At 33.0% G+C, this 25,000-nt stretch overlaps 1 protein-coding gene across 4 annotated transcripts in view; it reads right to left on the bottom strand.

Moving 5' to 3' along the window:
• Positions 1–25,000, bottom strand: part of LOC145248365 (CTD small phosphatase-like protein) — a 574,218-nt gene that overhangs the window by 516,597 nt on the left and 32,621 nt on the right. For all 4 annotated transcript variants that reach the window (XM_080110292.1, XM_080110287.1, XM_080110288.1 and 1 more), the window contains exon 2: positions 21,682–22,036. In XM_080110292.1, coding sequence (XP_079966418.1) covers positions 21,682–21,766 — 85 coding nt within the window. In that variant the 5' untranslated portion in view covers positions 21,767–22,036. The remainder of the gene's footprint in view (positions 1–21,681; positions 22,037–25,000) is intronic.

Below are 25,000 nucleotides of genomic sequence, written 5' to 3'. Positions count from 1 at the left end.
AGAAAGAGATGTTTTCACTTCTTCTTTTCTTAAAATATCAAAAATCTGCTTGTAAGTCATTTTGGACTGCCTTAATCCTGCAATTCGGTTTTTTATATCCTCAGCAATATGCGGTCCTACCATTTTTAGGATTAATTTGTCCACATTATCATATGCTATAATAATAATGATTTGCAAAATAGAAATTTTCAGTCAAGATTAACAAAAATTCATGGAAAAATATTGAAAAATCGATTTCTTCCTTCTTTCATTCTTGGCCCATTTATTTGCTCATGAGTGTATTAATTATAAGTATATATTTCTTTACAAACGTATGTATATATAATGTACATACATATGCATATATATACATATGCATGCATATGTTCATACCTATATATATATATATATATATATATATATATATATGTCTGCATATATATATATGTATATATATATATATATGTATATAAATGGTAAATATTAAAAACACTATAATTCCATCAAACAAATCTAAACTATAGATGGATTGGAAAAGTTAGGCATAGCAACAAAATATAATTGCAGACGAAACGATAAATGCCCATTGTTGAATGTTTCACCGAAAGTATAGTGTATAAATGTAACACCATTGTAGGAAATAAACCTTCATATATTGCTTCAACTGACAGACCATTCAAATTAAGAAATAATAATCATGCAATTTCTATTAATAAAATTTATAGAAGGAAATAAATCCATAAGTAGCATATATAAAGAAAAATATAGGAAAAATATTAAGTTTACGATTGAATAGACAATCTTATCAGTAAATATTTATTAAATAAACATAAAAGAGGCAATTTATGCATTACTGAATCTATAGAAATACTAGCATATACAGGAAATAGTATAAATAAACGAAGCCACAATCCTGTAGATGAAGAGTCGGCTGATGGTCAAATTATGTTGCATGTTTGGTATTCGACACAACCACTTTGTACAGCACCTCTCACCCTAAAATTTAAATTTTTAGATAAAATAAAATTAGAGTTCAATAAAAAAAAAAAATACGATTAAACCAGGCGCAAACTCAAACAAAACCAAATCGCCTCCTCCCTTGAGGCTTGCATTCACAAATATATGCGGGCTTAGAACTAATTTAGATGATGTTAAATTGTTTCTTCTAACAAACTTCCTTGATATCTTGGCGCTAAATGAAACTAACCTACATTCCTCCATCCCCTCTAGACACTTTAACATGCCTGGCCATCTCCCACTTTGCCGAAAGGACTTAGACAGAGATGCCCCATGGGGAAATATTCTTTCTCTTCTTGCAAAACAGTGTGCAAATGCGACTACTGAATGGTTCAAAGCGGCAATTGAAGCACGTGTTCCCACACAGAAGTTCTATAGCAAACCCCACTCTCCCCTATGGCTTACTCCTACTTGCGTAGCTGCCATTTCTCAAAGACAGCTTGCATACCGCAGGTTTATCCGGCATAAACCCAGTACAAGCAGACATAAGTTTATAGAAGCTAGAAGTAATTGTAAGAAAGAAATAGCCACAGCTAAGAGAGAATACACCAAAACCACCAGAAAACGCCTTTCAGCACAGAAATTAAGAACTCGAAATTTCTGGAAAATCTACAACAATGTAGTAAATAATGAGCAATCAAGAATTCCCCCGCTATCCAACAATCATTAGGTTGTTTGCACGGCAACCGAGATGGCTAACATGCTTGCCAGTCAGTTTGTCTCAAACACTACATTGGACCCAGGAAACCACTCCCTCCCTGATTTTCCTTTGTGGACAGAGACCATACTAAATGATCTAAAAATCATCCCTTCTCGAGTACATGACATCATAAAAAACCTAGAGCTCAAAAGCATGTGGAATTGATTTCATCTCGGCTGTACTATTAATATGCTCCGCTGAGGTTGTCTCAGTTTTCTCTAAACTCTTTAACAAATGCCTTGAAGAATCATGCTTTCCTGGTTGCTGGAAAACTGCTTCTGTGGTACCAGTTTTCAAGAATTCTGGCGAAAGAACTGACTCATTAAACTATCGCCCCACTAGCCTCCACTTTCTTTTCGCCAAAACATTTGAATTTATAATTAATCAAGCGCAAGTCCACCACCTTACAGTTGCTAAACTTCTGTCTGACTAACAATATGGATTTAAGCAAACTCGTTCTACTGCTGATATCCTAACTGTAATCTCTGAACATATTTACCATGCACTAGATAAAGCAGAGGAATGTAGGATAGTATCCCTAGATATGTCTAAGGCTTTTGCCAGGGTATTGCATGAGGGTCTTCTCAGGAAAATCAGATCATACGGTATTACTGGACGAATACTTAACCTAATTAAATCCTTTTTAAGTAAGAGAAGAATCAAGGTTATCCTCGAAGGACACAGTCAAAACAATATGATATAAATGCGGGCGTGCCTCAAGGGTTGATCCTTGGACCTTTATTATTCTTGATATTCATAAATGACCTCACTGATAAAATTGTCTCTGAGACGTGTATATTTGCCTACAACACGACGCTCTATAACAAGCACGATGGGAAAAGAAATGAACACATATCTAAGGCAATGGCGGAACCCAGTAGTTGAATGGGGACAAAAATTGATGACAACATTACGTGCTGCTAATACTAAGCTTCTTTCCTTTAATAATTACAACAGATATCTTGCTTCTCAACTTCCTTCATAGTATCCCTGCAATTATGTCCCAGATAGTAGCTACCCTACATCAAAGTGGTACCGTGCCTTGTGTGGGGTGAAAATGCAATAAAAACAAAAGCAAACAAACAAACAAAAAAATGAGATCTTAGGCGATTGCTTACGTAAAGGCAATTATGACAATAATAGAAAAGATGTTTTTTCTTTTGATACTATTCGAATATACATTATTTAAATTGAGCGCAGAATTTAGAATGGTTTCTTCATCATGTGAGTCGTGTAGATGTTAATATTTTTTACTGTTAGCTACCAGTAATTGACGAGCCTATTATCTAATGACGTCATTTGGAATAACAAAATAATTGATTAAGCCAAGAAAAGTAGAAAAATGACCACGATTAACACAACAAATGTTAGTCAATATGTTTTCTCAGACTAGTCTGTAAATAGTAAGAACGTTTGTATTAGTAGCACACAATATATTTTATTTTAAAGTTTATATTTATTTTAACTTATTTACTTTATTTAAAGTTTATATTTATTTTAAAGTTTGTATTAGTAGCACACAATACTTATGCAACGCGCATGATGCTAGAACCCTATTATGAAAAATACTTCCTTAACAATACAAATCATAAAATGAATGTGGAATGCAACACAGTATCTCGGTGAAGGATTGCCATTTTATTTATTTACATAAGCATTGACGATGGCCTTACCAATAATAGATATATATCATCAATTGTGAACATTTTAGTGGTAGGCTGAAACAATTCTATGCCTTGAATGGAAAATAAAAATGATTTTTTGTGAATTTTTAAGAGCTATTTTCAATGTAGTTAATATATTATTATTATTATTATTATTATTATTATTATTATTATTATTATTATTATTATTATTGGCTCACAAGGAGCTTTCACACTGGTCATGAAGGATCTCTCCTTGAAAACAATCAATAATAATAATAATAATAATAATAATAATAATAATAATAATAATAATAATAATAAATGCAAACATATAGCTTTAATCCTACACAACTGAGCTATTGAAAAAAATTTTGTGTAAAATTTACACAAACACACGCGCATGCACACACACGAAGACATACTATGAAATGTCCATAAATTACAAATACGTTCACATGTACAATTTGCACGTGAAAATAATGGAAATAGTGCTGCGTCTCTGACTGCTCCTTAAACTAACTAATGTATTGTTTGTTTTATTTATTTTTACGATCAATAAGTTTAGTTCATGACAATATATTTTAGTGTGTTCATAGTATTTAAATTTCTCTATTTCAACTATTTGTTTGGTGCATCGTACACACAAACTATCTGTTTGGCGTGTGCACACGCGCGCGCGCACACACACACACACATATATACATATATATGTTTTTTTTAATTTTTTTATTACCGTTTTATCTGTTTGGTTACATATGTTTCAGATGTTTGACCATGTTTACGATCCAACAGCCTCGTCAGACCTTACATAAGTGGTTGTTAGTATTAGGAAGAAGTGTTTTAGAAGTATTTTAGAAGTGTTTTAGAAGTGTTTCTTTTTCTTTCGTATTTCTTCTAAAACACTTCTTCCTAATACTAACAACCACTTCTGTAAGGTCTGACGAGGCTGTTGGATCGTAAACATGGCCCAACATCGGAAACATATGTAACCAAACAGATAAAACGGTAATAAAAAAATAAAACACATATTTGCTCTACAATAGTATTGAGCACTCTCTTCAGGTTTTTACTAATTACCAGTTTTACCATATATATATATATATATATTTTACCATATATATATATATATATATATATATATATATATATATATATATATATATATATGCTCTGTTGTTCCTATTTACAATGCCTCCCCACGGTACAGAGTTAGACACCAGGGTCGTTTTTTAACGTGGAGAAAAGGAACAAAAATAAAATTGTCTCAGTCGTGAAGGATTTCTCTTCCACTGACAGAGAACAAGAAATTGAAGTGCAGCATCTGAAGAACAGATACTACACTTTGATCTTGTCCCGAAGGCCAAATGTAAATATTCATCAAACTGTTATGTTTAATAGTTTGTGGTCAATTTATAAGATTTATATACACACAACTCTATAATTGCATATATATATATATATATATATATATATATATATATATATATATATATATATATATATATATATATTGTGTATATTTAGGCAGCATATTCTCCTTTAAGCATATATTGTTAAACAGCACAGCATTTTCTTGTTTGACAATTTTCCGTTTTATTTTTTCCAGTTTTCGAACAATCCTTCTTGTGTTATATGTAAAATGGTGTAAAAGTGTTCCGTAGTCTGCGAACGCTTTCGGCGTTTCCGCCATCGTCAGACTGGTTATATAAAAAGTCGTTTTAAAATTACGTCGAATGATAAGGTCGTGTTTTAAAATTACATCGTACTATAAGATCGTTTTTGGCTTATGTGGGCTATTTATATACAAATTTATTGGACAGTCTTTTTTATATATATATATATATACACATTAACAGAGGCATTTTAAAATATTTTTGCTGGATTCATAATTTATATTGTTTATTTTGGGTTGTCTCACTTTTATATACAATGCCTCCAACACCTTCAGTCTCCTAACGTTAGAGTCTGCTTGTATATATATATATATATATATATATATATATATATATATATATATATATATATATATATATATATATATATATATATATATTTATATATATATATATATACACATAAATATCGGCATTTTTATATTGTTCGTATTTGCTCTGTCAACCTATTTAGAGACGCAGACGCACATATACATATATCTCACGGTACAGCCATACACACATACGTGTGTGTATATGTGTGTGTCTATACCGTAAGATAATGTCTATGTGTGACTGTGTGTGCAGCTAGATAGTTAGTTGATGGAGAGAGAATATGAACAATATAAACACATTGAAACATTGATATAAACAGACAGATAAGTGTGTGTGCGTTTGTGCGCGCGCGCGTGTATGTATATGTGTGTGTGTGTATGTGTGTGTGTGTGTGTGTGTGTGTGTGTGTGTGTGTGTTTATTCCATAAATATAATCCTTATACAGTGAAAACCAGTCATAACATTTAATATTGATTGTGTATCGGACAATCCGAATTACAACAGCAACAACAACAACAACAACAACAACAACAACAGTCAATCAATCAATAGAAACAACGGCAAATAAATGTTGGTATACTAACCCTGGGTAAAATCATAAGACCCCGATTTATCGCACACCTTCCGTGATATGAAACGTAGGAGAAACATTTGACCCCTGGATGGTGGGGTTTTCTCTTGTTCGAATTTTTTTGATAGACCAAGGTGAAAGTAAGAGAGAGAGAGAGAGAGAGAGAGAGAGAGAGAGAGAGAGAGAGAGAGAGAGAGAGAGAGAGAGAAGGGGGGAGGGTGTTATGGAGATGCCAGAGAACGCTAGAAAGTAGAATAACGATCCCAAAGACGATGAGGTTAAAATAAAATTTAAATTGGAAATTTAAAAACTAAATAATGTTTGTTTTTTTTTGTTATTGAACTTGAAATCGCATTAATGAATGTCTGTGTTAATCCAAATGACATAACGCGACCCTCGTCGAATGGCTTGCTGTTCAAAATCACGTTTTTCTCTTTTCTTTTTTTTTTTAATCCCGAGGTAATTATGAGATTAAACATACATGAATCCTGACACATGTCTCTCTCTCTCGCTCTCTCTCGCTCTCTCTCTCTCTCTCTCTCTCTCTCTCTCTTTCTACATATGTATGCGTATATATCAAAGTTCCTGTTTGTATACTGTTGTATTGTATACAGAAGCGCAACAACAGAAGCAAACCTTTACGGGACGTTTGCGGTAGTTTCGACCGCTTTTCTTTTTGATTATTCTTTTCTTTTCTTTCGGGATATATATTTTCACTTCCCCGTTGTTGCTGCAACAATTCTTTTTGTTTTAGTTTTTCTTGTCTGTTGCTTTCTGCCTCCCTTCGTGCTTTTAAATAAATGTTTACGGCTGCTACGGTGAAAAAAAAAAAAAAAAAAAAAAAAAAGCTCTTCTTTTTACAAGTTGCCGTAGAGGACATTGGTCACGTGACGCCAGTTTAACGATCGCGTGCGCTCTCACTTGTCGCACGGACGCGTACAACGGGGCAAATTTACACACCTTTCAGTCAGCCTTTCCTTCGCTTTCCACACAATGTATACTTTAATGCTGCTTTTGAATATAAGAGAAATGACCAGTGTTCGGGTGTAATAGCATAATATTTTGCTACAAAGAAATAATCGAATTAGAGTGTAGTGTTATTTGTAATAATAATAATAATAATAATAATAATAATAATAATAATAATAATAATAATACCTATATAAGAGCCAGGTACGTTCAATGATGGAGTACTCTTGCCACATCTGGGCAGAAGCTGCTAGAAAGACCAATTCCTACCTTGACAGAGTTCAAAATAGACTTCGTAGCCTCTAGAAGGGGATGCCTTTTTGTCTTCCCTGCAACCTCTTTCTCACAGAAGAGACGTTGCGAAACTGCCCCTGCTTTGTCATTATTTTCATGGCAAGTGCTTGTCTGAGCTCCAATCTATGGTCTCTCCTCGCCAAACTTTCACGAAAAACACTCGTTTAGCTGAAAACACTATCAATAATTTCCCCTACTCTTTATCCGTGCCGAAACCTTAATGTAGATTCTATGAACAAAGCTTCTTTCTTAGAACTGCACACCTGTGGAACTCTCTTCCATTTGCCTGCTTTCCGGTTGACCATAATATGATCGCCTTCAAGTCCAACGTAAACAAGTTCTTGATGAGCCATCCCCTTAAGTCATCTAATTTACCAAAATGCCATTACTGACAGTTACTACGTCACTGTTCCGTTGACCACTGTACACTTATTAAGCCTTATCCTCGAGTGGCCCCCGGACCTTGATAAGTGGTAACTCCTTTGTAAAATAATAATAATAATAATAATAATAATAATAATAATAATAACAACTCCTTTTTCTTTTCTCCTTTTTCTATCCCTGCCCCCCCCTCGTCAGCACCACTGCCAACGCACCAAATAGTAAAGGGTCAAAGAGGATGGAAAGACTGAGGAGAAAAAGCACTGGCTTCCACTTGATGAATGCGAAAAGGATTGGGGCCTTATTTCTACTCAAATTCCAGTGAGGACGAAAGGCATTAGCCTTGGCTGATACCACACAAAATAGTTGTGAAAGATTAAGGAAGATGAAAGGACCGAAGAGAGAAAACACTGCTCAGGCTTACGCTGAATGAGTGCAGATATTACTGGAGCCTTAAGAGAAGCCAGTTGTAACCCAAATTCCAGTGAAGACATATGGTCGTTGTCAGCGAGAAATCAATGGTAAATAGGTGTTGCGATAACGCACATATATAATTTATTACTAATAATTAAATATTTATTAATAAATAATTTTGATGCACATATTATAAGAATACTGTATGTATGATACACGCACTCATATATATATATATATATATATATATATATATATATATATATATATATATATATATATATATATATATATATATATATATATATATATGACATTATGAAATAATACAACTTTACATGTTATTGGGCATTAATTTATAACACGGTGTTTCATTGGATATATTTCACCGGGAGAAAATAATTTTCAATAAAAACAGCAAATGAATCCGACAGAAAAAAAATGGATGCTATTTTTTTTGTGTGTGTGTGTTTCTTGGCTAAAAAGTTTTTTGTTTGATTTCTTTTGCATGGTAATAACCCCTGAACTCTGGGACTATTTTCAATTTCACAGACGTAGCCTTTGTTTATGCTACGCATAAGCATAAACGAAGACTGTTAAATATGCACTCGCGTACCAAACTGCCTTGTCAAAAAACCTTTAAGCTAATAAACACGAAAATAGATGCCCCTTCCTCAGGTGGCCAGAAAGTGGGTGCTAATTTTAAGTTAAATTTACATGGAAAAGTGATCACCCACTTTTCGAAAGAAATTTCTTCATATCATGAAAACTATTTTGGTACTTCTTGGGCGTTGAGTTCCATGGCGACCCGCAGAATTACTTAATGGTCGTTTCCTTAGCCCCCCCCACTAGTCAAGGCTAACGCATGCGCATGTAACATTTTTTATTTATTTACTTACGTGGCGGAGTTATACAACCATCACCCCCATGCGAATTTCTATACTGATAGGTTTTTTGAAAGTTTTCCACTGGATTATTATTGATTGAACACTAACCAGATTATGAAAAAAAAAAAAAAAAAAAAAAGAAAAAAATTAAATAAATAATTTCAAAATTTGAAAGGGGTACTCACTTTTTAGTTACCACGTTCTGGTAAATCGGTCACCAATTTTTTTTTCTAAATACAGAAGTGTCTTCAGGAGATATAGAATGGTCGCATGTTGACGAAGCAATGTATCGGAAGGCGTACGAGATGGAAAATTATTGGTCATTTTTTAGATTAGATCCACCTCCTCAATTTTCTTTTAAATGACGACTTGTGATGGTTTTCGACTATGCTGAATACGAAAATCGCATTGAAATTTTGCAGAAATAAGTAGTTATCAAGATATAAAAAGTTGTATTATGCATTGTAATCTTTGGCGGCCATATTTTTACGCGCGTGCATTTGTTTATGGCGCATGCGCACGTAAAAAGATGGCCGCCAAAGAATAAAATGCATAATACAACTTTTTATATCTTGATGACTACTTATTTCCGCAAAATTTCAATGCGATTTCCGTATTCAGCATACTCGAAAACCTATGTATGTCGTCATTTAACGGAACATTGTGAAGGTGGACCTAATCTAAAAAAATACCAAATTATTAAACATTTCTCCAGCATGTTAGTGAAATTTACTTAAAAAATAAAAAAAATAAAACAAAAGTTTTGAAAAAAAACAAAAAAAAACTCACCTTTCATAAAAACAGATAAATTATTATAAAGAAACACCAACAAACTCACCTTTCATAAAACAAATTATTCAAAAAACAAAAAACAAAAAAAAACACCCACAAACTGACTTTTAACTAAATGAGTAAAAAAAAAAAAATTAAAAAACTCGAAACTTTATAAAAACAATAAAAAAAAGTCATGTTCAATGTATTTTTTTTTCTTTGAGAAACAAATATATTTCTGACTTACAAATGTTGTAGAGGCTCATATTATTTTTACTTTCTATGGTTTTGATATACCGCGTTTTTATTGGTTACAAAATGGGTGACTGATTTATCAGAACGTGTAACTAAAAAGTGAGCACCACTTTCAAATGTCGAAATAATGATTTCTTTTTTTAATTTCTTTTTAATAATCTGTTTAATTAGTGTCCAATCAATAATAATCCAGTGAAAAAAAAATTCCAAAAACCTATAAGTATAGAAATTACGCACGGGTGTGATGGTTGTACAACTACGCCACTTACTTTGGTTGCCTTTCGCACTTTTACAAACATTATTTACGTTAACTCTTTTCATAAATAATTTTTTAAAAAAGTAACTAAACCATTTATTGATAATTTGTCACGTGTAAAACATTTATTTATTTATTCATTTATTTACGTAGGCTTAACTCTTTTCATGAATAAGAAAAGTTTTACTCTTTAAGAATACTAAAAGGAAAAAGTTACTAAACATTTATAAAAGGAAAAAATAATTTCCCAAGTAGTTACTTTTTTTCATGAAAGCCAGAGGAATAGTTGGCCAAAAAGTCGTGAAACAAAAACTAGTAAAGACGAGAATAATAGTCCGCAATAAATAAAAATAGTGCTAATGCAGAGAGTGATCCGCGGTATTTTTTAAATCGTATTTCCACGTTTAATGAAAGTTTTATGATATGTTTTTTTAAATTCAATTGTAAGGTTAAAGTACAGAATAGGTACAAAACACTCTCCCCTCCCCATGTTAAGAATGGCTTTTTAAATAATAACGTTATTATTTCAGCACGGATCACTCTCTGCATGAGTATCATAAAAATTGATACAAATAATACTTATCTCAATAAGTGAAAGGCTCATTTCTACCGGAAATTAAATGGCGGATAATCTCGCAGTTACGAAAAATAATTTTATTTAATTTAATATTTTTATAATTCGCAATGTTAAATTATTTTAATAACATGCAAACATTCCTTGACTATAAAAATAGATTTTCTGAAAATTTCTATTAAATTGGTAATGTAGAAATATGGTTCTATCGACTTTGAACGAACCAAGAATTACATTTATATATATATATATATATATATATATATATATATATATATATATATATATATATATATATATATATATATATATATATATAATGGTTGTATGACTGTAGTTTTCTAGATTTTAATCCAGTGACCGCCAGTGACCGCTGGGAAACGCTAATACTAGCAAGTAATCAAAACAGCAGTTACACTGTAAAAACAGCACTAATCAACTTGAAGCAGCAGTGCTCGCCAGTGCTTGACAACAGACGATTTGCCAGACAGTTTCCATAAGTACTCGCCTCTGTCCAGAAACAACAGCAACCACCTGAATCAATCACCGTCATAACCGCTACTGACCAATAGTGCCCCCCACTGACTGACAGTACACTGGTCATAATCAATAAGGGCCGACAATGACCAAACGCAACTAACCGTCTAAAAATGCCAATAATCACTAGTGCTCGCTATTGAAGATAGACAATTTAATTTGAGCCCAATATTAGTCATGGCAAACAGTAAACATTGAGAACCGACCACAACAGTTAGAAACGCAGCCAGTGTCTACCAGTAAACGCAAGTAAATGTAAGTAACAGCTTCAAAACAGCACAAACTGCTAGTAACCATGAATGCCCGCCACAGGAATCCAGTGGGTGCCAGTGCCCAACAATGTCCGAAAGCTGAAGACAGGCAATTTCAGTTCGGAGCAGTCCAATGGAGGCCGACACAGATCATGACTACCAGTGACTGCCAGTTACAAAGGAAGCCAGTGCCCATCAGTATTCGCAAGTAATCGTCCCTAATCAACACGAATCACTAGTAAAACCCCAGTGATGACAGTGACAGCTAGTGACAGCAAGTGGTTTCCGGTAGTTGCCACTGCCAGACAGTGTCCGAAAGTGGAAGCCAGATGATCTCATTGTGGCCACGTTAGCCAGTGTTCGCTATTTTCCGTGGATGACAACCGTAGTTTAATTTATTTTTAAGGGGGAGGTACCGAATCTGTATATCGAGCAACGTCGGTACACGGGTCGCTTTTTTTTATAGATATTTAACGTCATCAAATACGAAATAAAATTAAAAAACAAAAAGACATACATATATATATTCATGAGTTTATAGAAAAATATAGTTTTAAGGTATATATATATATATATATATATATATATATATATATATATATATATATATATATATATGTTCATAAATGTATGTACTAAACTTGTTATTTGGAAGCATATTATAATATCGTTCCAATGATTTCAAATAACAAATTTAGTTCATACAGAATGGTTACATTTCAATAAGAAAAGGAAATTATCAGTTTACAATCAAAATTTTTGTTTATTTTTTATATTTTTTCTTTCGGCGAATGCCTTATACTTTTCTCGTTACTGTCTTTCGCACGTTTCGCAACCCGCAACGAAAAATATTTCCTTTGGTTTATTTGGGTGCTCTTCAGAGATGATCGAATATTGATTAAAAACAGAGATAGTATTCCAAAATAAAAAGTAAGAAAGTTCATTAATATGAAAAGATCGGCAAGTCAAAAATACAAAAACTCACTTTAAAAATGATAATTAGAGAAAAATTTCCACCTCCTCAAACATCTGATACCACTTTGGAAGATTCTTATGCCGCCATCTTAGATTTTACCGACAGAGCGAGGATAATCAATTTTCGATACCTAACTCAAAACTGGATAAAACTTATATATTTTAGAAAATGTCCGTTTACTATTAGATATTATTATAAAGGTCGGATACGAAACTATCATTGGTTTAAAAAGTTAATAAAGATACCGTATGCTGCCTTTATCTTAGATTTCCTCGTAAACACGAAGTAATAGCCTCACACCCTGTCTAATATATAATCTATAACAGATAATATAAATTCTAGCGAAAATAAACTTAAGATTTTAGATGTAGATATAAACAACTTTTATAGCACTCACAAACCAATATGCAGTGTATTTTAGTCATTTGAATTATAAGTAATTATTTTTGCTTAATTGAACATATATAGTTTCCGAAATAGTCCAATCATATGATCTATTTAATTTGAAAGAAAATAGACTGCAACTCCTTTCTAAAATCCTCCTACCCCACTGAGGAAACCCCCTGACATATGACTCATTTCGTCCTTATAATGTAGAGTCTTCCATTAACGAATTAACCTGTCTTACTAATCACCTATTTCAGTTGCATTTCCGCATGACTCCTTTCAGAAAAAAAAAGTTAAGTATTATATATGTATCCCCAATTGAATACCAGTTTACTTTTATGTAAAACCTCCATTCATTGTTATCCATTTCAAGTACTTAAAACCTATTTACAATTTATAATTTAATGAAGTGCGTTACTATTTAACTTAAAACTTGTGTTGATTAAAAAGTCGATTCTTACTCAAGCTGTTAATTACAATTAGTATATTAGACTGAAAAACTGACCTCTTATTCTATTAATCTAATCAAAATTATTGCCCAAAAGTGTCTGTCAAGTTAAGCAGATTCTAGAACAACCCATCTAATTTACTTTAAATAATATAAATTATATTATTATTATCCGTGTGTATTTGTTGCCCCAAAACCTTAATCAGTATATCCTAATTATATCAGCCATTCTACCTTAATAATCGGAGCAGGCTATTGAAATAATCCCTAAGGATAATTCTCTTAAGAGGACAAATCAACTATTCTAAAGTCAACTCTGCATTGAATGTGTATTAGTTTAAAAATTTATTAATATTCATTCTATTTAATTGAATTCGTATACGGAATGATAAAATTAAATTCCTGCAACTTTTAGTTAGAGCTAAAATAGGATACTATATACCTATTTTGGTGTAGACAATTTTGTAGCATAGTATACAAAGGCAAAGTGCCGACCGTCGGGTCATATTCATCATTTTTTTTGTAGGCCGTAAAAAATGACTGATTTCCGTTTTGCTTTTCGCACATTTTATCTTCAGTTTCGCTGCTCCATGTCTTGTTCATTTTTGTGATGCAAGAGTAGTAATCACCTTTTCTGGACTATGGGCTATATTATCATTGTTATTATTATTATTATTATTATTATTATTATTATTATTATTATTATTATTATTATTTACTCACTAGGAGTAGTCACAGAAGCCATAATTAAAGATTTCCCTTTGAGAATAACTTATGGTGGTCTGTGGAGTTCGAGTGACAACAACTCTTCCCAGATTTTCAGTACTCTCTACCTCTTTCGATAATCTTTGCAGATGAATTGGCGTTATCGCAACAGCCGCTTACCTATGATTTCTCATTTGCATTATTATTATTATTAATATTATTATTATTATTATTATTAGTAGTAGTAGTAGTAATAGTAGTAGTAATAGTAGCAGTAGTAGCAGCAGCAGCAGCAGCAACAACAGCTGGAATAATATGTTCCTTTTGATCGCATATTTTTGAATGAATATACACTACTCTGCTCAAAGGAGGAAACAATGACTGGACGAATGCTTTCTGGTGAACGAACACAAACAGCCCAAAGAGATGATGCTTGAGAGAAAGACAACAACACGACCCTCAAATGAGAGAAATAGAGCTTTTGAAGAATGGTCTCAGCAACCGAACAAATATACAATACATACTCCGCAAAAATGATAAGGTAATACATATCAAAATGTTATCATCACTATTGACACGCATCCACAAATGGAAAAACTACTTTTACCTTCTGGTTGACGAATTCTGTTACTCTGCATTTTAGTCTAGTATTCCCCTTCCACCATGCATAAAATTGCAACTTTGAAGATTGTGGCAAGAAATGTTAACTTAAATAATAAAACTTTGTCTGATTTGTCTTTTCGTTTTGATGAGACTCGCTGTTTCAGATAGACAGATACTTTACCTCGACCGCGCACCAGAATTGAATGCACATCGATTTTGTACAAGACGATTACCGACTTAATCTGCCTGTACTTCAATCACCCGATCACATGTATTTCCAATTATACACACAGCACGTCTGTGAATATACCTTTCTTCCTCATCCATAATTCCATTTTACTTGCAACCTCAAAGGCCTCACTTCGCCTACTTATTGATTTATTCAGACGATTGAATTTCTGTGCGTGTGTCCCCTTTTATTGTACACTGAACACCGATTACGTGATTTGGTTGACGTTATATCACATTTTGCTTCGACCGCCGATGGAAAGAGGAGATTCACTCATGCATGCACGGTATGCGACTCGACGATCTTCGGTGGCCGCAGGTACAAATGTACTCTGCACGTTTCAATCCAGGTGTGATGAATCACCAAACAGGAAGGGAATGAGAAATGAAAAGTTAATTAAAAAAAATTAAAAGACATATTAAAACATCAGTAAGATCTGATGTCGGGTTAGGGTAAAAAGAAAGAATAAAAAATAATATAAAACGCAAAAGGACAAAGACGACAACGAAAAGGGAAAAAGAAAGACTAAGAAAAAAATGAATAACTGAGAGAGAGGGGGAAGGGAGTGTGTGTGTGTGAGAGAGAGAGGGAGAGAGAGGGAGATAGAGAGAGAGAGGGAGAGAGAGGGAGAGAGAGGGAGAGTAAAGATCGAATGATTGGAAAAATGGAGAAAAGAGAAAAAGAAACGAATGAATTGGGGGAAAAAGAAAGAAATGAACGATTGCTAGAAAGAAAATCGAATAAGCGAAAGAAGAAATAGATAAACAAATAAATGCGAGAAAGAAAAAATGAAAAACTACGAATGAGAGAAAGAAGAAATAAATAAATAATCGATAATGCTAATTTTATAATCAACTCACTAGGAGTTCTCACACAAGTCAGTATTCGTGATTGCTCACTGAGAATATCGGTGGTGTTCCTTAGATTCTGAGAAACATCTCTTCGTATATTCAATACACCTCACCTTCTTTGAAGACCACTGTAAATAACTTTGCATTATCGTAACAGTCGTTTACCATTGATTTCTCGTTGAAAACGACCATTGGTCTTCTCTGAAACAACAAGCATCAACAAAGTTCCAGTACTCGCCGCATTCTTCCAGTGGTTGGTGCTCTCCCTTCTTGGTATCTCCACTCTCTTTCACCGTTGATAACTATTTTGTTTGAATTGGTGTCATCACTTTATTTGTTATTATTTATTTATTTAGTTTTTGGGAGTGACGACAGAGTACTTTCAGTTCACGGGATAGTGTTCTTACTATGCTGTCATTTTATTTCTAATGCAACTTCCAAGCAGAATGGATCTTGTGGCAAATATTTATCTTGTCGTATCTTGCATCACTGGTCGCCTCTGCTTTTTAGTAGCAAAATCAAATGTTTTCGAACGTTCGAGTAACTTTCACTTCCCTATTCCCATTTGATTTCTATTCCGACATACCATTTCGACATGAAATAAAAACACACTCAGATCTTACTAGATTTATTTAAACAGTCAAAAACCATTTCATAAAAAATTTGCTTTGCTCTCTCTCCAATGAATAAAACTCTTTGCATGCATTAGTTTGTAAATTAATAAATTTGGGCAGCATTTTTTCGCTAATGCATGTTTCATTGAACAGCAGAGATAATTCCTGTTTGTTTCTCTCGCGATCCATCTTTTCCATTTGGCGGGCTAATGTTAGAATGTTCTATTCGAGTGTAAAAAAAACAAAAACAAACAAACAAAAAAAAAAAAACAAAAACAAAAAACTCTTCATTGCCGCGATTCTTTTCGCCTTACATGAGTCGTTTTCGGGTGAGTGATAAATAAAAAAAAATGCGTTTGATGATTTTATTAGAAAAGTCGATTATAATCGTTTAAAAGCACTTAAGCGTACCCTCTCCTTCATATTGAACCTGGTTGAGGATCGTTTTGTTTATGCGAATGAGTAGGGATTCTATGATTGGAAAGCGCAGGTTACAATATGAGACAGTGCGAATGGCGGTATTTTTTTTCTTAATATCTTTCTAAATTCATTTTTCACTTTCGTAAAGCAGACTTCTTTGCTAAAAATTGACGTCATGCATGTAGTATAAGCGAGCAATATCTCTCAAACAACCCTAACTACGACAGCTGTAATTTTTAATGTTGCTAGAACTGTACATATCTACATCATCGAAAAAAATGAATACTCCTCCTGATGAACGAAATCACAACTGACTTGAGATACGATGTTTCAGAATATCAAGATTTTTTATTTTATCATTTTTTCGTAAGTAAAAAAGGCGTTTTTATCAATATAATGCAATAATACAATGATACAATATAATGTACATCAAGAAATAAATTAATATGACGAAAAAGTAATACACTAAATTCCAAATAAAAATAATATTTTTCACTTTTAAATTAATTTACATATTTCTAAACGATGACAAGCAACCATATAATAATTCTGTTGATCCCTCCAAAATCGTAAAGCTGAAATGGCGGTCATTCATCTAAAACTGACAAGTAGTATTATTATTACTAATGCATTATTAACTAATACTAAAGAAAGTTTGTAAAAATGAACTACTTTTTACAGTTTACCTATACTTCTAATATATGAAAAGTCTGATTTTCGACTTTAGACTTTAATATCATGACATATGTCTTTTATTATCGTTAACGTCCAATTAATGTTTATGTTGAAAGATAAATCTCATTGCTGCTTTAGTTGCTTGGAGACTTGTGTAGAAAGTACCAATCAAGAATTTCTTGACAATCAGTCCGACAGGTGCGGGGCCAAAAACTGGCCCAATGCATGTTGGACTGAGGGACAACACTCCTACCGGAAATATTGATCGGGATGTCCAGGCAACGTTTGCTAGGCCAAAATACCTGTCTTTTAGGGACGCTTACTTGAAATCCCCACTTTCTGACCTTGTGTCACATCGTACTGACATGGGCAGCATGTAAATATCTACTATTGTTTACCATGGAGACGGAGACATCTCTGAAAAGGTTGTTGCGGAGACATCTCTGAAAAGGTTGTTGCGTCCTGGGTAATCAGCCTCCAAAAGCAAAACGATAAAACGATGGTCCACAGACAATAAGCATTTCCTCTTTAAACGAAGGGATCGATATGATGTCTGTTACGTCCGTTTGATGTGTCTTGCTTTCAAGCTCTCGGCGTCATTAGTAGCCGAGTTTTAATCGTCATTAATTCTCTCCTTAGAATTAATCATCTTGGCCGAGACACTCGATCTTGAAATTGTATATTGTATAAAATAAGTTAATAATACATATTATTTATAAAAACAAGTTTTTTTTTAATATTAAAGAAGCATGTTAAAAACTCATAAACATTGAGCTGGCACGTTCCGCCCGTCGCTAATAAAGAACAGATCCCAGCTGATTGCGATTGACTCGAACAGAATCTAAGTTTCAACTGCTCGGAGCCGAGTTTTGATTTAAATTGAATTACAAATCTTCCCTCGTGGAGAGAGAGAGAGAGAGAGAGAGAGAGAGAGAGAGAGAGAGACAGACAGACAGACAGACAGACAGACAGACAGACAGACAGACAGAGAGCGAGAGAGACAGACAGACAGATAGACAGACAGGCAGACAGCGACATAGACAGAGAAGAGAGAGAAGCATTAATACTTATATTGTTATTAAATTTTCAGAGATTGTTCTGAATTTTAATATTTATGAAGCCGATGTCAGTCAACATCGATCTGACCTTAAGCCCGGCATCCACCATTCTCTGTCACCAATCTGTCAACAATTGCCAGCCTTAGTCAAGTAAATGATTGCTGTATTCGCCATGTTTTCCGTAACACATTTTAATTTTTTTTTTTACTTTTCTCTTCAAAAGGAGGGTCGGATGTAAATCCCCTAATTGTGAAGAGATAGGCTCCCCTCAGATGTCCTTATCATTGTGCAATTTATTTCCGAAATTCTTATTTCGATTAGGAAGAATGATAGAATTGAAAATATTTAAAATAATGTTTTAAAACTCTCAAAATATAAGGGACATAATACTTACTTTAACTTCAAGATCGAAATACGAATTATCTCCCTTACATGTGTATTTTTTAATCAATTTTTTAAATAAATAAAATTATGTGAAAAATTCTTGTATTTTGTGCTTGTGTGTGTTTTTCAACTGAAAGTGATTTACACATTTTTTATTACAAAAATAGGCTAAAATTATATCAGTGCATCACAAGTAACGCCGGGCATGTACAACCAATTTACCATCAGATGAAGCTGATCTAAAATTCGAATTAAAAAAAAGAAAATGTCGTTTCAATGAAGAAACGCATCGGGGAATTTCTTTTGGCTTTGTTAATTGTTAATTATTTAGCACAAGAAAAAGAAGAAAAAAAATCAGATATTATTATTTGCAAGAAATATCCGAAAATGTTTTTTTGTTGTGGGACATTGTCTTTCATTATACACATTCCGATCATTACTGACCGAAAAGGAAGGCAACATTTTTGCATCAAAATAATCGTTAGTTTTTTACATTCAGTCTAAAAGAAACAGTAAATTGCTAACGAATTTCATTTGCATATCAACAGCAAATGTAAAAAAATAAAACAAAACAAAAATAAAAACAAAGCAAACAAAACAAAAAAAAAACTAAAAAAAACCCCCCCAAAAAAACCTAGTAATTATGCATTTTTGTTTTGGAGTTAAAAAGAGTTACAAGTTTTGTGTATATATGAACATATGTGTTTGTAACAAAGTATAATATTTTTGATCTATAACGAATTAGTCACGGTCAGAAACGTTTTATGGACGAAGTACAAAACTTAACACCTTTATTGACGTCATTCACAACTAAGGATGAAAATGAATAAGCCGATAAGTGCACAATGAATCGTTTCAGTTCGTCTAGACACGTGTTTACATCTCTGGGGGTAATGGCTGCCAGTTTCTTCTTTTCCTTTGCTCTGGTAAAGATCAAATAGACAAAAACAAAAAAAAAAAAAAAAGGAAAGAAAGAAAGAAAAAAGAAACCAATACACAGAAATTTCCACAGAACTGAAATGAATATGGAGCATGAAGAAAGACAATATAATTTCAGTAAATGTCAGAGCACTAAAAAAACAACTTCGAAAAACTGAAAAAAAAAAAAGACTGGGAGAAATTGGAATCAAATGGAAGATTGAAACTATACCAACGGACAGCAATAACGAAAACAGCTGAATCTTAATAAAAAATATCGGATGCGGAAAGCAATTCACATAAACGAGGAATATTGAACAACCATATGGAAACTGTAACATAAGGAATTTTCAATAACAATAAAAACGAATTGTTTATTCGATTTGAAATCAACTTCTCCATTTTTTTATTGATCATACCCTGAAAATGAATTGCCATGCTATTTTCGGTAAAAACATGGATTACTTCCGGTTTTTGCCCATCTGAAGATGTTAAAAATTTATTCCAAAACGTCATATGAATTAAAAAAAAAAAAAGATGATCCTCGCGTTATTATATCTATACTAGAAGTACGCGTTACCTTTTGGGCCGAGAATACTGGGCGGTGACAGCGGCTGAGCGGACTGACAACCTGGGTGTGCCAAGTTCAAATCCAGTTGGTTCCACAGAAACATTTTCACTTAAAGAAACCTTAACATTGTCTCTCCTGTAAGTATCCGATGTCTTCAGAGGGGTAGTAATCCTTATTTTGTTTAACGGCTTCATATTTGCATTCTTTTAAAAAAAAAATTTTTTTTATTACATTTTCATCCCAAACAAGGCACATTGCCACTTTGGTGTAGGGGGCTACTATCAGGGGCAACAACTACAGGGGTACTATGTTGGGATTTGGGCAGCAAGATGTCGGTTCACGTTACACTTGAATATCTGCATGTCAGTACAGTTGGGGAAGCAGGGACCTGGAATGGAATTCCAGAGTTTAGCGTTTCTTGGGAAGAAACTACTGGAGTAGAAAGATCTTTTACATCTAGGGATCTCTACAGTGTGGGGGTGGGATTTAGTTGCCTGTCGGGTTTGTCGAGGGTGTCTACGTCGTGGGGGCACAAGTGTCTGCAGTTCGCCAGAGCATTCACCATTAAAATACTTGTAGAACAGACAGAGGGATGCAAAAAAAAAAAAAAAAAATTTGAAGATAGGTTGATTCATTATTAAATCTTTAAATATTTAACTATAAAGATACAATTTGAGATAGGTTGATTCATTATCAGCCTTCATAAATACCCGCATACTTTCCTTAACGAAATGAAATTAAAAACTGTTTTATCTCAAAGGTGTATCTTTTTAAAAGACAGAATTAACTTTCTTGCGTTTTAAATAAAAAATAACATGTACATATAATACAACTATTAAATAGTAGTGTTGGGAAGATTAATCAGAATCGGAATCGGGAATCGGAAATATCGGAACTTTTTTGGGGTATCGAAATCGGTATTGAAATCGGAAAATTTTGTGCCTATTTCCCGATGCCAAAAACAATTCTTTCAATTGTCTTCTTTATTTGATTTTGTTTAAAACAAACATCTAACACTGCTAGTAGTAATGTTAAAATAATAAGTATTAATTTTAAACTAGCAGTAAAATAAAAATCTATTAATCATCCCCGACAAGTGTAGTGTTACGTAAGAGAACATTTCTGCACATTTTACATGTGTGTTTTACGGTAATCGGCAAAAAATTGTATCTTTATAGTTAAATATTTAAAGATTTATAAAGAATCGGAATCGGCCATTGTATCGGAATCGGGAAAAATATTGAATCGTCCCATCAGTACTAAATAAAAAAAATCCTGACACTGTCTGCCAAACAATAATACATAACAAATGAAAAAAAAAAGGAGATCATGAGTAAATTGTGTGTTCTTACCTTCTGTGTTCCATACTCCCTTGCCGCGTCTCTGGTTTGTATCGTAGACCGAATGGGACTTGAACGATCGCAATTTATTCAACATTTGTGATATTTACTTGGTAAGAAATAATATTCCAATCCAATACTCAAAAGAGTATTTGTATTTGATTTGTACTTCCGATTGTGTGGTCTGCCCCTTAGCAAGGGTCAGTTCCTTTTGTCTTTTATTCGTGAATCTTTAATAAGGACTCTTTTCAGACCATCAGTGATAGCAGTTGCGGTAATATGTTTAGATGGAAAGAGGATTAAAATAATTCAAATCTCCAACTAGTTTTCTTAACTGTTTCGTTGATGGCTTACATATTTGAGTGGCCTGTTGAAATAAAATAAATCAAACAAAATATAATAAATATTAAAAAAATATACAATAAAAACAAACAAGCAATAAAACATGCAGGAATTGTATTATTAATGTAGATATCCCTTGAATATTTAAGTTTCAATATTTTACTGCTTACTGTTATCTCTCCTATTCCTTTTTGAATTTTCGCCATCGGCCCAAGGACAATATACTTGCGTACACGACTTCCGGGAACTCTATGGAAATTATGAGGTGATATATTCCTTTCACTGGAATCTTGAAATAATCTTCTCCGCCGAATGTAGATTTAATAACGTCAACTCTCCTACTATCATAGGACTCTATTATAAGAAATTGTTCATGCTAGACTTATACATTCGGTATTAAAATTTGAGTCTCTCTTCTTACTTAGACTTTCCATACTATTGAGATTTACTTGGTCTTTACTGAACTATATATGGCATCTGTACCTCTCCATGTTGACTTGTATTAGATTTTTCCTCGTTTATACATATACAAGCAGGATACTCGGTATTGCCCGGTCGTAAAATACGCATAAATATTATATTTTAATTAATACAGAAACTGAGACGTGTGTATACGAGTATTATGTTTTTTTCTAAACAGTTCACTTCTTGCAAGTAATATATATATATATATATATATATATATATATATATATATATATATATATATATATATATATATATATATATATATATATTCGAGCTAAGATCGAAACCATAGAATTGGAACATAATCGCCCGGATTTGTAAATTGTAAATTGACAATTGACAAAGTAAATTGACAAAGTCGAAAGGAGTTAGCATTAAAGTTTATTACTTTATAATTAACATCAAACTTGGTTCTACTTTGTATATTTAAAAACTACAATTTATGTTACTGTTATTTGTTTATTGAAAATGTTTTAATCATTTTTTAATTTAACAATATTTTTATTTTTAAATTTGTAATTTTCTTATTTATATTAAGATATGTTTTTCTTAATATTCTTTGTAAGCATTCTAATAAGGGAATGTCTTTCTTTTTTAATTAATATTTAATTTAGATATTATTTATAAATACCACACATTTTTATAATAACCCTTGATTTTTTCTGACTGTAAAAACTTTCTTTTTCTATTCATATTCGTGTTCTTTGACTTTATTTCCCCTATGTTGTCCCTTGGTATGTTCGATTTCATTGGTTTGTACATTGTAAGAAATGGACTGTAATTACCATATCCTTACTCTTCCTTATTCTGCAAAATAAGATGTATAACTGAGAATGAACTATACTATAGTCTCGGTAATATGTTCTAGGTTCAAAATCGGAAACGATACCAAAGAGATAATAGATAATGTAATTAAAAAGAAAAGGTTCTTGTCAACGTTCGTACCACATTCCACACTCCGACCTGTTCAATTCGGTTCCAAGAACTCGACTATCCTTGCTGTCTTGACTTAAATCTTTTTATAAGGTCTTTTGGGGGCGAAGGTTCATTGATATGCAAATCAATACATATAAACCTAGATTCCCCATGATCCTTAAAGATCATCTCACATATTTTCGGACACTCCCTCTCTCTCCGCGCGCGCACGCACGCACACACACACACACACACACACACACACACACACACACACACACACACACACACACACACACACACACACACACACACACATCACCAGAATAGATCAGCTATCAATGCCATTTGTCGTTATAGTTCGACAATAGAAGAAAAATGTCTTTGTCACTGAAGAAAGTCAGTGTCTACCGAAATATTTGGTTTATATTGTTTTGATTTACTGAAAAAATATTTTAGCATCGAACTTGGTTTTAAAATGATATCTCATGTTTTCAATTCCACCGTAGTTTTCAGTGTGAAAATATTGGGTCTCCTATAATATATTACATGCAGTAGCGTCCAAAACTAAGGGACAACATTTTAAAACCTAATATTTGTTAGAAATAACAACTGTGTAAAGCTGAAATTTTGACAACTGGTAGTCGTTATCATCCATAATAACATACTAAAATTTGAATCATTTGCAAAGTTTTGGACGCTACTGTATGTATATTATATTTATTAAGAATATAGACGTCTAAAAGCAGCCGTTTAATCTTTTAAAGATTCATCAATGTAGCGAGGGTTTCACTACAGAGCGGAACAGTTCGACACACTACCTGCTAAGCCTACCATTGTTAGTTGAAGAAATATATATAGCTCTATAAATTTTGTATTCATTTATTTATCGCTTAACTGTATTGATAATTTAAAGGATTCAATTTCTTCTTATGGAAAAATATTGAATTCGAAAAAAGGTAAGATAAAATGAAGAGGGAAGACACACCACAACAATCTATCACATTAATTTAATGGTTGATTTCAATACTTCATAATTATTATTCAACGAATTTATCGGAAATGAGTGGAAATATTTTTAAAACTATTTTTTTGCAATTAAAAAGCGTAGACAGGCGTGATAAAGAGGGAGGGAAAGAGAGAGAGAGAGAAAGACAGATAGAGAGAAAGAGATGGCATAAAATAGAAAAATGGTTATAAGAAATATAAATTGTGTGTGTTTGTGGTTCGTGTAAAATCTTTATGTATCAGAGCGCGTATGAGCGCGTGGGAAAATATCAGCAGAAGCTGTAGGATACCTGACTTACAAAGATATTAGCAGCAGTAGCCGAAAAAGCACATATGCAAATTAGAAAGTGTGCGCAGACTTGCGTGACAAGAAAAGGAAAAAAAAGGACAGCACGTGATCGGAGAAAGGTAAAGTGCGTGCAGAGGAAGATGGACGTAAGTCGAAGGTGAGAAATGGCTGGCTATAGCAAGCCTGAGGAGGAGAAGAAAACTTGTCGAGCAAGAGGGACGTGTGGTATCGTGATGGCGGCAAATAACATTTAAGCTGGTGTAGATTTTGTTAATCTCATGGCAGAAGAAATGATTTTACAGATAACTG

This window comes from Euprymna scolopes, chromosome 26, assembly GCF_053919585.1.
Source record: "Euprymna scolopes isolate OS-2025 chromosome 26, ASM5391958v1, whole genome shotgun sequence".
NCBI lineage: Eukaryota > Metazoa > Mollusca > Cephalopoda > Sepiida > Sepiolidae > Euprymna > Euprymna scolopes.
The sequence above is the reverse complement of the archived record's forward strand: the minus strand, read 5'-3'. Positions and strand labels throughout refer to the sequence as shown.